This window comes from Triticum dicoccoides, chromosome 3B (genome assembly GCF_002162155.2).
Source record: "Triticum dicoccoides isolate Atlit2015 ecotype Zavitan chromosome 3B, WEW_v2.0, whole genome shotgun sequence".
NCBI lineage: Eukaryota > Viridiplantae > Streptophyta > Magnoliopsida > Poales > Poaceae > Triticum > Triticum dicoccoides.
This window is the reverse complement of record NC_041385.1, coordinates 67,571,424-67,583,667: the sequence shown is the minus strand read 5'-3', so window position 1 is coordinate 67,583,667 and position 12,244 is coordinate 67,571,424. Positions and strand designations below refer to the sequence as shown.

At 45.0% G+C, this 12,244-nt stretch overlaps 1 protein-coding gene across 3 annotated transcripts; it reads right to left on the bottom strand.

Annotated features, from left to right (window-relative positions):
• Positions 1-608: 608 nt before the first annotated feature.
• LOC119274754 (piriformospora indica-insensitive protein 2-like) lies at positions 609-3,855 on the bottom strand. 3 transcript variants are annotated; one of them, XM_037555480.1, is made up of 3 exons: positions 3,323-3,855; positions 3,198-3,292; positions 609-2,113 (listed from the first exon to the last, which is right to left on the bottom strand). In XM_037555480.1, exons 1-3 carry the CDS (start codon positions 3,447-3,449, stop codon positions 893-895), a joined length of 1,443 nt encoding a protein of 480 aa, XP_037411377.1. In that variant the 5' UTR covers positions 3,450-3,855; the 3' UTR covers positions 609-892. The 3 variants fall into 3 exon arrangements, with proteins under 3 accessions (XP_037411377.1, XP_037411378.1, XP_037411376.1); XM_037555481.1 differs by having other exon boundaries at positions 609-1,596; positions 1,693-2,113; positions 3,198-3,853; XM_037555479.1 differs by having other exon boundaries at positions 3,198-3,854.
• Between the last annotated feature and the right edge of the window lie 8,389 nt (positions 3,856-12,244).

Genomic DNA, 12,244 nt, shown 5'->3' with positions numbered 1-12,244 from the left:
ATAAGCATATAATAGTGGAATCTTCAAAGAACATGAAATTTCCTAAGAAGGAACCAAAATTGGTGGCATTGGTAATACCATTAAAGAAGAAAGAAAATGAAAACAAAAATACAAAATCAAAATCAAAATAGTAAAGTTTTGAGAGAAATAGCGAGTTAGTGGTTCGGTACTACCCTTTAAGTAGAAATAAAAAGAATTAAAAACTAATTGTTTTAAAATAATGAGATTATTAAGGGAAAATGAGTTTGCATAATTAATATTGACCTTTATAAGAGAAGAAAGAAGATGAAAAAAAGCAAACAAACAATGGAAAAAATTGCACACAAAACCACGCTTTTCTGAAATATACAAGAATAGGGATATAATAGAGGAATAATAACACAGGACAAAAGAAGGTACAAAACTTGACAATAGAACCGACGGTTTGAAAATCAACTTACCCAAATTTGAAAAACCAGACGACTTAAATATAAGTGAAAAAAATCCGTTTAAACATGCATGACAGCATGAGTGACAAACTCATCAACAGCCAAAGTAATCCACACATGTGCTAAAAACATTAGAGAATGGTATTATCTTGATAGAAAATCCATCATTGTAAATAAAGATGAGGGCTGTCAACCTTTTTTTTTTTTGCATATATTCACATCCTGTAACTTGACACAGAAACAGGCCTAATTACACCCAAAAGAACAAGCTACCTGTCTGTCAGTAACCACTTAACACTCTGTTCTTCCTCCTTCACCCTAATAGACAGAGCAGAGCAGAGCAGATCGACCAGCCAAAATGCCAAAAGAGAAGGACACCATGGAAACTAATCGCTCAAATTAACTATAAGTTTCTTCATCGTCTCCTCCTTTGCACCTATCAGTAAATCTGAACTCGCTGCCGCCTACAACACCATCACCATCACCAAGCACCAGAGGCCGGCGACCTTGTGACCCGAGAGGCCAAACGACGACGAGGACGCCGGGAGGCTCGAGCTCGCCTCGGGCTTCCCCCCACCCCCGTCCATCCTGTCCCTCACGCCGACGCGAGGCGGATCCTGCGCGTCCTTGCACACGGCCACGCCGGTTGGCGCGCCGCCGTCCGCCTCCGCCGCGCACAGGCCGGGGTTGTCCCAGGAGGCAAACCTGCTGCCCATCCTCTGGTAGAACGCCGGCGAGAACTCCAGCGCCCCCGTCAGGTTGTTGCCGTTGAGGTACATGGCGCCGATGCTCGGCAGCGCGGCCAGCTTGGCCGGCACGGTGCCGGAGAGGCGGTTATGGTCCAGCGCCAGGAACCGCAGCCTGGGCATCGCCGCCATGGACTCCGGGATGGCGCCGCCGAGGCCGACGTTGGACAGGTCCAGCGTGGCCAGGCTCGCCATCTTCTCCCAGCCGCGCTGCATCAGGGTGCCTCCCAGCAGCGGGTTGCTGGAGAGCAGCAGGTCCTGCAGCGCCGGCATCCCCAGCACGAACTCGGGGAGCCCGCCGGTGAGGCTGTTGTTCCGGAGGTCGAGCAGTGTGAGGCTCTCGAGGCCGGCGAGCTCCGGCGGGATGCGGCCGTCGAGGCGGTTGTTGCTGAGGTCCATCTTGAGCAGCCCCTTGAGCCCACCTAGCGACGGAGGCAGAGACCCGGTTAGAGAGTTCTTGCTCATGTCCACGATCAGCAGCGGCTCGTCGAGGCGGCGTAGTTGGGTGTTGTTGTTACCGAGCGTCGCCGGCACCGGGCCCGACAGCCCGTTCCCGGACAGCACGAGCCGCCGCAGCTTCGCCAGCCCGCCGAGCTCCGGCGGCACGGCGCCCGTGAGGTTGTTGTCGACGAGGACCAGGGACTGCAGGCTGGCCAGGCGGCCGAGGGACGCCGGGATGGCGCCGGCCAGGCCCGGGTTCGAGCGGAACTCAAGCGTCTCGAGTGTGCCGGCGAGCCCGTACCAGTTCGCGGCCGGGATCGCCGTGGGGTTGGCCGCCGGGAAGCAGGCGTAGAAGGTGAGGCTCTTGAGGCGCCGGAGGTCGAACAGCTGGGGGCTGAACCTGGCGTCCGGTGCGCACTGCAGCGAGTTGTCGAGCACCGGACCGATGCTGACCACTGTTGGGTGCCACAGGCCATTGAAGAGATCACATGACACCCCCTGTAGAAAGAACAGAATGGGGGTCCAAGAACAAATTATTGCACTGTATTTGAATATCGATGTCCAAAATTACCAGAACAAAAAATTGAATGTCATCATCACGAATTGGGATCCAAGAACCAATTGTTTCATCGTCAGTCAGTTAAATTTGTACGATTACATACTTGCAAATGAAAAGTAGTAGAAGCAGGGCATGTAAGAAGCAAAACTTACAAGGGGATAAATACTAGAAACAGACATGGAATGGTCACATGTTCATGTACAACTTTCTTGGCAGATGTAAACCAGGTTAAACTAACTAACTGCGTATGAAGGTAACAAGTGTTAAATCGGTGAAAGTAAAAAAGTAGTAGTAGTAGTACTTGGTACCCATAATTCTCTGGGCAGAGCAAAAGAGCAAGAGGACAGAGACATGGGAAAAGAAGGACCAAATGGGATGCGTTTAAGAAAACAATGACATTTCAAATCACAGATTCTTATCATGTGCGGTGAAAAAAGTTGTTGCACACAACAGAGATAAAAAAAAGCTCCCAAATTAGGCAAGAATCGCGAAGCCGTAGGTAGGAGAGGAACAAGGGTTTCGTCTCACTCGTCCGTCCAACAGTGAAGTAGTCTAGCAAAACAGTTGAGGAACAATGGAGCGAACAGTGAGGGAGCTGCTGCAAGTGAAAAGGTAGGAAACAGATGTAGCACGCAAGAACAGGGGAACTTGGAGCGATGAACAGGGGAACTTCGATCGGGAATTTGACGATAAAAAGCATGTTTGAGGAAGGCTTGCTCGGAGCATCTCACTGTGCATTCCCAAGATAATAAGACAACTAATTGGGTGGATGTGCAAACAAACATATCCTTTTGTGCAGCGATTTGCAGTGAATCTCAAGAAAATGTAATGCAGAACAGGGAAGATTTGACTGGGCAAACATCCATGAAAAAGGAGCAAATTTTGGTGTTTTACTATCCATGAAAAAAGGGCAAATTTTGGTGTTTCCGAATCCTCCATTGCTCTACCATTTTCCAGGAATAAACCAAGAACCGCAGGCGCAGTAAAGAGGAGGAGGTAGCTGTGGGGGAGACGAAGAGGAACCTGGATGGGAGTCTGGCCGCAGGGGTCGGGGAAGAGGCCGGAGCCGTTCCAGGCCTTGCCGACGAAGCCCCCGATGGCGGCGTACAGGGCCGCCTTCTCCTTGTCCTCCATCGGCGCCTCCGGCTCCTCCGCCGCCGCCACCGGCGAGCCCTCCTCGTCCTCCCCTTCCGCCGCGCAGCCGGAGAGGAGGAGCAGCGCCACGAACAGCGCGGCGAGGACCAGGAGCAGCCTGCCGCCGCGAGCGCGCCCCATCGCAGTACTTCTCCGCAAGAAAACAAACAAAAACCTCTGCTCCTGCTCCTCCTCCAGTCTGCCTGCCGCGTGCCTCGCTATATAGCCGCCATTTCTCCTCTGCGTTTCTCGATGCGGCTGGGTAGGAGGAATTTAAGCTGAGGTGGGGAGGTGTGCCCCTTTTAGGTGGCAAATAAATGTGGGTTTCGCTGCGCGGAGACGGAGGCCGCAACAGTCCGAGACATTCGTGCGCAAGCAAAGGCCAGCTCTGCGGCGGGGGATCCCGAGGCGGCGAGCAAAGGAAAGGAGAGAGGAGGAGGAGCAGGGGACAGTGTTGCGTGTGGGCTGTGCCTGTGCGTTGGGTTTGTCTGGTTTTGCAGGAAAGAGAGATGGGACGGTGGTTTCTGAATTCTTCCCGATCGAAAAAGATGGCAACGGTACAAAGAGAGAGAGAAAAAGCTATGCCCAATGGCCATGAGAAAAAGCTATGCCCAATGGCCAATGGGAGTAATAGTGTGCGCAGCGTGTGTACATGCTCCCACTCTACTCGGATCAGATGGATCTGTAGCTTGGCTTTGGTTTCCAAAAATAAAATGTAAGGGCTAAATATTACTCCGTTCCTGTCAAATTACTCGCTCAAATGGATGTATCTATAGATGTATTTGAGCGACAAGTAATTCGGGACGGATGGAGTAACAAGGCAGAAAAACAAGGACCCTAATGACAGGAGCAGGCACGTCCTAACTAATCGTTCCCGGGGGGTTGATCGAGTGAAGGTTCGTCGGAAAGAGCCCCTGCAAGCGAACCCCCTTTCCTCTCGTACTTAAACTTGCTGCTCTCGTCCCCTGTCTCAGCTGGGTAAAAAAAAAGTTGTTAAGTTGAAAAATTATCACGAAAATGACCAAATAGCCTTGAGCAAAAATAATTTTCCATGCCTTGAGAATACAAATGACCAAATAGTGGGGTTATACTCAAACACAAATTCACCATATCTAAAATATTAAAAAATTCGTATGCACATGAAAATGGGTGGTCGTGACATTTGTACTGAAAAAAATCCATACAAGAAGAAATTTACCATGATATGCTAAAAAATGCCATGTTCTTACTAACATAAAATTCCATACTCTGCAAAATGAAAAAAAGCCATGCTATATAAAAAAATGTCATCCTCTTTGTAAAAAAAAGGCCATGCTCTTTAAAATAAAATTGACATGCTCTTTGTAATAAAAAACATGTCATGCTCTTATAATCAAAATACCTTGCTATACAAAAAACAAATCATGCTCTTAAAATAAAAATTTCCATCTAAAAATAAAAATCGAATGGTGCATAAAAAATTTCATGCTACAAAATAAAGGACCATCGCCAAACTAAATAAAATTACCATGGTATGAATAATAAAAGTACTGTCACCTAATGAATAAACAAAGGCATGGGGTAACTAAAAGAAATTGTCATGATCTAAAATAAATAAAATTTCCATGGTACAAAACTTGATATTGCATTTGCTAAAATTTTAAAAATGCCATCCTCTAATTAAAAATTGCCATGGAAAATAAAATAAAAATGTCAACAAAAAATGGTCATGTTTTATATACACAAAAAAAATACCATGGGCACACACTAGTTGTTTTTCCATGGCATGTACATTATAAATGCTATAGTTTCCCACAAAAAAATTGCAATGGTTTATACACACAAATATAATTTGACATGGGGACACATGTTGATTTGCCATGAAATATACATTATAATTGTCATGGTATCTACAAAAAATGACATGGTTTATACAAAAATGCCATTGTTTCTACTTATTTTTTTCCATGTGAACACATGTTGATTTGTGATGGTATATACATGTTATTGAAATTAAATTTGCCATGGTTGACACATGTTGATAGTCTAATATGAAAAAATGCCATTCTATGACGCAAAAAATGAAATGGTACCCAAAAAAACTACACTATTATCAATGTTAAAAATTCCATGGTGCCAATAATAAAATTGCACATGTCAAAAAATAGCATGAGTCAACAAGAACATTATGTTTGTGGTGATTACATACCAAATTGACATGAGAATTTTTTTTACCATGTGAGCAATTCAAAAAACAGTCATACAAAAAATGTGTTGCGAAACATTTCCATAGCATTCATACTATTTAGGCCCTAGAAAAAAAAGGTATATACACTTTGGCACAATAATTATGGAACTACCATGGCAACAAACTAGTTTCTTTTCCATGGCAACAAAAAACACAAGGATTTTGAGACACAATAGTGGAAAGTGGCATGTGGGTAACTAAGAAATGCCATGTTTTGGAAGAAAAAAATCATGTAGAAACTGCCATGGAAAAATATATAAAAATGCCATGTTCTGAATTTTGCCACGCTGTCTAGTAAAAATGCCATGCCAGTAATTAACAAGATGCCATGTCTTTTTTGAACAGTTCCTAGATAAATTGTCGAGGCCAATTCTCGCATTTTCAGTACATGGCATGATTATGCACAAAACATTATTGGTGTTACAGGACAAGCCAAGTGAATTTGCATTCGAAGCAACCAGATAGCATTTTTGAAAAATAAAGCTGCATTGGCACACTCCTTTTAATCTGAGGGTCAGATAATATGGTGTCGTTGAATTTGAGACTATACACACATCACCAGGGGCGGAGCTCTGTAGGGGCAGAATAGGGCCATGGGCTGCCCAGGAATTTGACAAAAAATTTAACTATGTGTCATCATAGCCCGGCCCACTGAGCCCACGCACGCACGAGCACAACATCTCGTCTCCTCGTCTCAGGAAAATCCTATTGGACGCTCGCTGCGTCGAGTCGTCGAAGCTTCGCACAGAGAGACGAGCGATTAGCGATCAAGATGGGCCAGCCCAGTTAGGAGATAGCGCAGGGGCTACATCTTCCCAGTTTTGGGAATCTTCTCGAGGGTTCCTGAACGGTTTTGGAACCTTCTAGAAGGTTTTTGTACCGGGTTTTCACTGGTTTTTTCTGTTTGCTTTTTCTTTGTTATTTTTTCTTTTTTTCTTTTTCTTTCTTTGTTTTCCTGTTTCTTTATTTCATCTTTCAATTCCTTTTTCTTCACTTTTTATTTTCTTTTTGTTCATGTTTCAAATTATGTTTGGGAGTTTAAAAAAAATCTTCCAATTTCAAAATTTCTTCACCAAATTAAAAAAATGTTCATGTTCCCAAATTTTGTTGCGAGTTTCCATAAATGTTTCCATTTAAAGAATTGTTCACAATGTAAAAAATGTTCATGCTTCAATTTTTGTTCGGGAGTTTCGAGAAAATGTACGCAAGTTTTAAAAATTGTTCATGTGTTCAAGTTTTGTTCAGGAGTTTCAAAACATGTTCCTAGTTTTAAAAAATGTTCTACTATCCAAAATTTGTTTTCGGATTTGAAAAATGTTCGGCTTTTGGGAGATTTTACAAAAATGTTCCAATGAGTTTGTTCAAATTTTGTTCACAATTTCTATAAGTGTTTGCTGTTTCATACAATCTTCACGGTTTTTTTCTCAAAAATAGCGTTTCTCAAAAATATTTGGAGTTTTTCAAAATTGTTCTCCGTTTCAAAATATGTTCTCAAGAAACAAAAAATGTTCGTGCTTTCGCGCTTCCAAGTTTGTTCAGGATTTTTCAAAATTGTTCTTCATTTCAAAATTTGTTCTCAAGATTCAAAAAATGTTCATAATTTAAAAAATTTTCCGCACTTCCAAATTTGTTCTCAAGATTCAAAAATTGTTCATGCTTCAAAAAATTGTTCACAAATTCCAAAAATGTTCAAGTTTCCAAAAACTGTTTGGGAAATCCAAAAAAAATCGTTTTCATAAAATTTGTTCACATGTTGAAAAAGGTTCATGTTTCAAAATTTGTTCACAAATGCAAAAATATTGTCAACATGTTTTATTTTTTCACTAATTCAAAAAATTGTTCCTGTTTCCAAAATTTGTTCACATATTCCAAAAAATACTGCAGTTTTGGAAATTTGTTCACAATTGTTAAAAAAACCATGTTTTGGAAATCCAATTCCCAAATTTTAAAAAACGCTCAATTCTTGTAAAAATAGTTTAATTTTAAAAAATGTTCAGTTTCGCAATTTTGTTATTGTTTTCAAAATACGTTTTGCGTTTAAGAAAAGTAGTTCATAATTTATATATATTCACGTATGCAATATTTTGTTCCTATTTTTTTAAACAAAATTGAGTCCCCTAATAATTTTTGCGTTTCAAAAAGTGTCTCTTTTTTATAAAATTATGGTTCAAATTTTAAGACAAGTTTTAATGTGCCGCGGATTATAGTTCATATACTCCGGGCTCTGGGCTGCCATTGTACATACTAAGCCTCAGTTACAACAGTGGTTACGTACTCGCTTCTCTGGCGGGAGGACTTGAGTAGGATCCCTTTCTCGCAACTTTTATTTTTTGGTATTTGGGGGACTGGTTTTTTATTATTCGCCGCTGCTGGCCCTTTCTTTAAGAGTAGTGCTGCCAATGTAGCAGGTCGTGTGCTCGAGTCCTGTCGGTAGCACAATCCTTTTTTGCGAATTTTACCTGCCGCTCGCCGCAAAATGCGGCGTATAGGAGCTTTCCTCGTCTGAGGCATGCAGGACGCAGCCCTAAAAAAGGCACGCAGGACGCAGCGCTTCCCCCAATTCCCCATCCTCTCTGTCTCAAGCTCATGTAGCCGCCGCCACCCACCGTGGAGCAACCAGAGTGCGCCGCCCTCCGTCTGGCGCAGCAACGGCCGCGGAGACGTCCGTCGGCGTTGGGATCTCGCCTCGCCCTGCTTTGCTCCCTCCCGTAGCGGCCCCGCCCATCATTCACCGGCCACCAGTGCGAATTTTACCTGCCGCTCGCCGCAAAATGCGGCGTATAGGAGCTTTCCTCGTCTGAGGCATGCAGGACGCAGCCCTAAAAAAGGCACGCAGGACGCAGCGCTTCCCCCAATTCCCCATCCTCTCTGTCTCAAGCTCATGTAGCCGCCGCCACCCACCGTGGAGCAACCAGAGTGCGCCGCCCTCCGTCTGGCGCAGCAACGGCCGCGGAGACGTCCGTCGGCGTTGGGATCTCGCCTCGCCCTGCTTTGCTCCCTCCCGTAGCGGCCCCGCCCATCATTCACCGGCCACCAGTGCGTCGTGCGTCTGCCGGCCATCCATTCCCGCGGTTATTCTCCTCCAACTCCAAGTCTCCAAGGCTGGCGCATGACCTGAACGAGCCCCCATGACTTGGATAATTTTTTTTTCTGTTCCACATATCCAGTGATCAGTCCCTGCGAGTGAAGTAATGATAAATACTACTCTAGCTTGGTGATATGATGTTATGCAAATTGCAATATAGATAGTCATGGGCTAGGAAAATCAAGACTCAAAGAAGACTTGATTTGGCCTTTAAAAGGAAAAGAGATGACATAACTGAAGTAGAGGAAGACCACGTATTGCCCTTGCTTGAGTTGGAACAACAACAACATAACCAAGATGGAGGATTCGATCTTGTGACATGTCCTTGTGATTCGTAATTTGAAAAAAAATGCACTCTTCTTTAGTTTGGCCCGCTCAATTTTTTCTTTCAAGCTCCGCCACTGCACGTCACATCCCATTGTTAGAGTATGGAACAAAATGGAGCTCTCCCGTTCGTTTGGATTTTCAGCCGTCGGATCGGAATCTCCTCGCGACACAGGCCGTCGGATCTCGATCCAAATCGCTGTGGGTCGTTGGATATTTACCCGATCAACCTCGGCCATCGGATAAAATTCCAATGGCAACAAAATGTAATATCCATGCCCCCACCGGGGCATTCCGGTCATTTCGCGTGCGGGGGGTATAAAAGGGGGGCACTCCTGTGGTGGAGACCTAGCCGCCTCCTCGTCTCTCCCTTCCTCCCACGCGCCTCCTCTCCTCCCACCCACATCGCCGCCGCCACCCACCTCCTCGAACCGCGATGAGCAGCAGCGGAGGGAGGACGAGGAGCACGACGGCGGCGGCAGCGGGGAGGAGTAGCCAGCAGGGCAAGGCAGCGCAGCAACATCGAGCTGGCTGCCGCTGCTCTCCTCGCCGAGCTCGCCGCTGCTCTTCCCGCCGTCCGGACATGGACACATCCGGGCGGATCCGGTCACTAGGCCGTGTGGGGCTGCGGATCCGACGATGTGACGGCGACGGCCGGTGGTTTCCTCTGTGAAAGTGCTAGTTATCGACTAGAGGGGGGGGGTGAATAGGCGATTTTTATGAAAGTATTCAAAACATGGAAGTTTTGAAGGCAAACAATAGAAATGACCTAATTGATATGCAGCGGAAGATAAACTACAATAAGAAAACCATAGTCAAGTATGCAATGATGTGAAAGTACAGGACTAATAACAGCTAAGTAGTAAGGATCAGGATGAAAGATAGTATGAAGCCAATCAACGATAGTAGTCAATCAATGAAGTCAAACAAGTACGACAGATAGACAATGACTTCATGAAGACAAACTCTAAGTAAAGGAAGGGAGAGGATAGAACCAGTCACTTGTTGAAGACACGGGATTTGTTGGACCAGTTCCAGTTGCTGTGACAACTGTACGTCTGGTTAGAAAGGCTGAGATTCAACTCAGAAGACCGTGTCTTCACCTTATTCCCCTTGAGCTAAGGACACACAGTCCTCGCCCAATCACTCTGGTAAGTCTTCAAGGTAGACTTCCGAACCTGCACAGACTTCGTTCACCGGCAATCCACAATGACTCTTGGATGCTCAGAACGCGACGCCTAACCGGCTGGAGGATTCACAGTCCTTAAGTGTAATAAGTCTTCAGGTCACACAGACAGAAAGACTTCAGTGATGCCTAACACTCTTTGGCTCTGGGTGTTTGGGCTTTGTCCTCGCAAGGATTTCTCTCTCTCAAAGGCTTCGAGGTGGGTTGCTCTCAAACGACAAAAGCCATGCACTAACTCTGAGCAGCCACCAATTTATGGTGTAGGGGGTGGGCTATTTATAGCCACTGGGCAACCCGACCTGATATGTCCGAAATGACCCTGGGTCACTAAGGAACTGACACGTGTTCCAACGGTCAGATTTCAAACACACACGACAACTTTACTTGGGCTACAAGCAACGCTGACTCATCCAGCTCTGGATAAGATTTGCTCTCATTGTCTTTGCTCGAAGACATAGGATTTGGGTTGAGCATCACTTCAGTCATTCTGACTTGGTTCACTTGGACCCCACTTAACAGTACGGTGGTTCCTATGACTCAGCAAAGAAGAAAAAGGAAACAACGAAACAACACAGTCTTCGCGCTCCATAGTCTTCACTCAATGTCTTCTCATGTCATAGTCTTCAATATGAATATCTTCACATACCACCATTGTCGTCAATGTCTTCATACATTTTTAGGGGTCATCTCCGGTAGGTAAACCGAATCAATGAGGGACACTACCTGCGTTATCCTGTAATTCTCACAAACGCATTAGTCCCTCAACCAACTTTGTCGTCAATACTCCAAAACCAACTAGGGGTGGCACTAGATGCACTTACAATCTCCCCCTTTTTGGTGATTGATGACAAACTGGTTGAAGTTTTCAACGGGGATAAAGTATGTGAAATTGTAAAGGATAGGGTATTGTCTTCATAAGTAGCAAGGGCTCCCCTGAAGATGTGCATATAAGTAATTTGCTTTTGGAATGCAAATGCACATGGCAGGTTGTACTTGTGGAGATCCTCTTCAACTTATGAAGATAATTCATCATGCATGAAATGATATAGCAAATAGAATGACATGCATAATGAAAAATGGACGTCTGCAGAATGATCTAAGTGCAGAAGTTATCATCGCACATGCGGAATTTATCATCGCATCACAGTGAAGCAAATAAGTAGCAGACGACCATCGAGTTTAAGTGTTACAACTGAAAGAACCAAATGTATGAAAAAGCGAGAGTTGTAAACACGAGGCAAAATATAAAGCAACCGCCCATATGAACCCGCTTGAAGACTATCAAACTCATATGCTTCTCCCCCTTTTGTCAGTAAGGACCAAAAAGGTTTGAAGACATAGAGCATCTACTCGTCCTCATGAGTAAGCGAAGCAGCAGGGTTGTCGTTGTTGTTTGGCGGTGCAAACGTACTTGGTGCAGTGTCGATGCATGTAGAAGTAGGGGGCGGTGAAGTAGCATAGTCTTCATCATCGATCACTCTGGCATTCACAGTTGCCGCGGAGGAAGAATAGTCAGAGTCTTCAAGGGATGGAGTTTGTTGTAGGACAGCATTCCGGGGAGGAGTGGAGTCAAACTTGAATCTTTAAGTGAAGCCATTGTCTTGAAGATCTGCTTCAGCACTGAGCAGAGTAAAACTCTTCCTTGATCGCCGACAGGTTTCGTGAGTGACAAAAGCATTCTTGGTGGCAAGATTTCGAGTGCGATTGACATCCACCAAGAGGCTTTGCATCTGTCTCTTGAGCCAAAAGTGATGCTTATCTTGTTTCTGATGAAGTGCCACAAGAAGTTCTCGGTCATTTAGAACACGAGAGCGCTTCTTAGGCCTTTGGGCAATGGTGCTTTCAGTAGCTTCAGTTTGAGCACGATGAGGCAGACGAGTGTTCCCAGCCATTGGATAGATTTGAGTTACTGCTTGGACTCCTTCTATGGGTTGAGTGAAGCTTTGGTGCTCGACATTTTGAATTCAAAGAGGCTTCTTGGCAGGCTCAGAGTATATGGCTTCAACTGACATATCAACCTCTGGTAGAAAGATCAGATGATTGCGAGCAGAGGGCTGATAGTTGACAGAAGAGTGTAGCTTGATGAGGCGCATGACCCATGGAGCATAAAATTT

Excerpts from the sequence above, each read along its gene's own strand:
- LOC119274754 (XM_037555479.1), bottom strand. The coding sequence starts at position 3,449 with ATGGGGCGCGCTCGCGGCGGCAGGCTGCTCCTGGTCCTCGCCGCGCTG. Across the intron at positions 2,114-3,197 it reads GCGGCCAGACTCCCATCCAG|GGGGTGTCATGTGATCTCTT; the intron begins GTTCCTCTTCGT and ends TTCTTTCTACAG.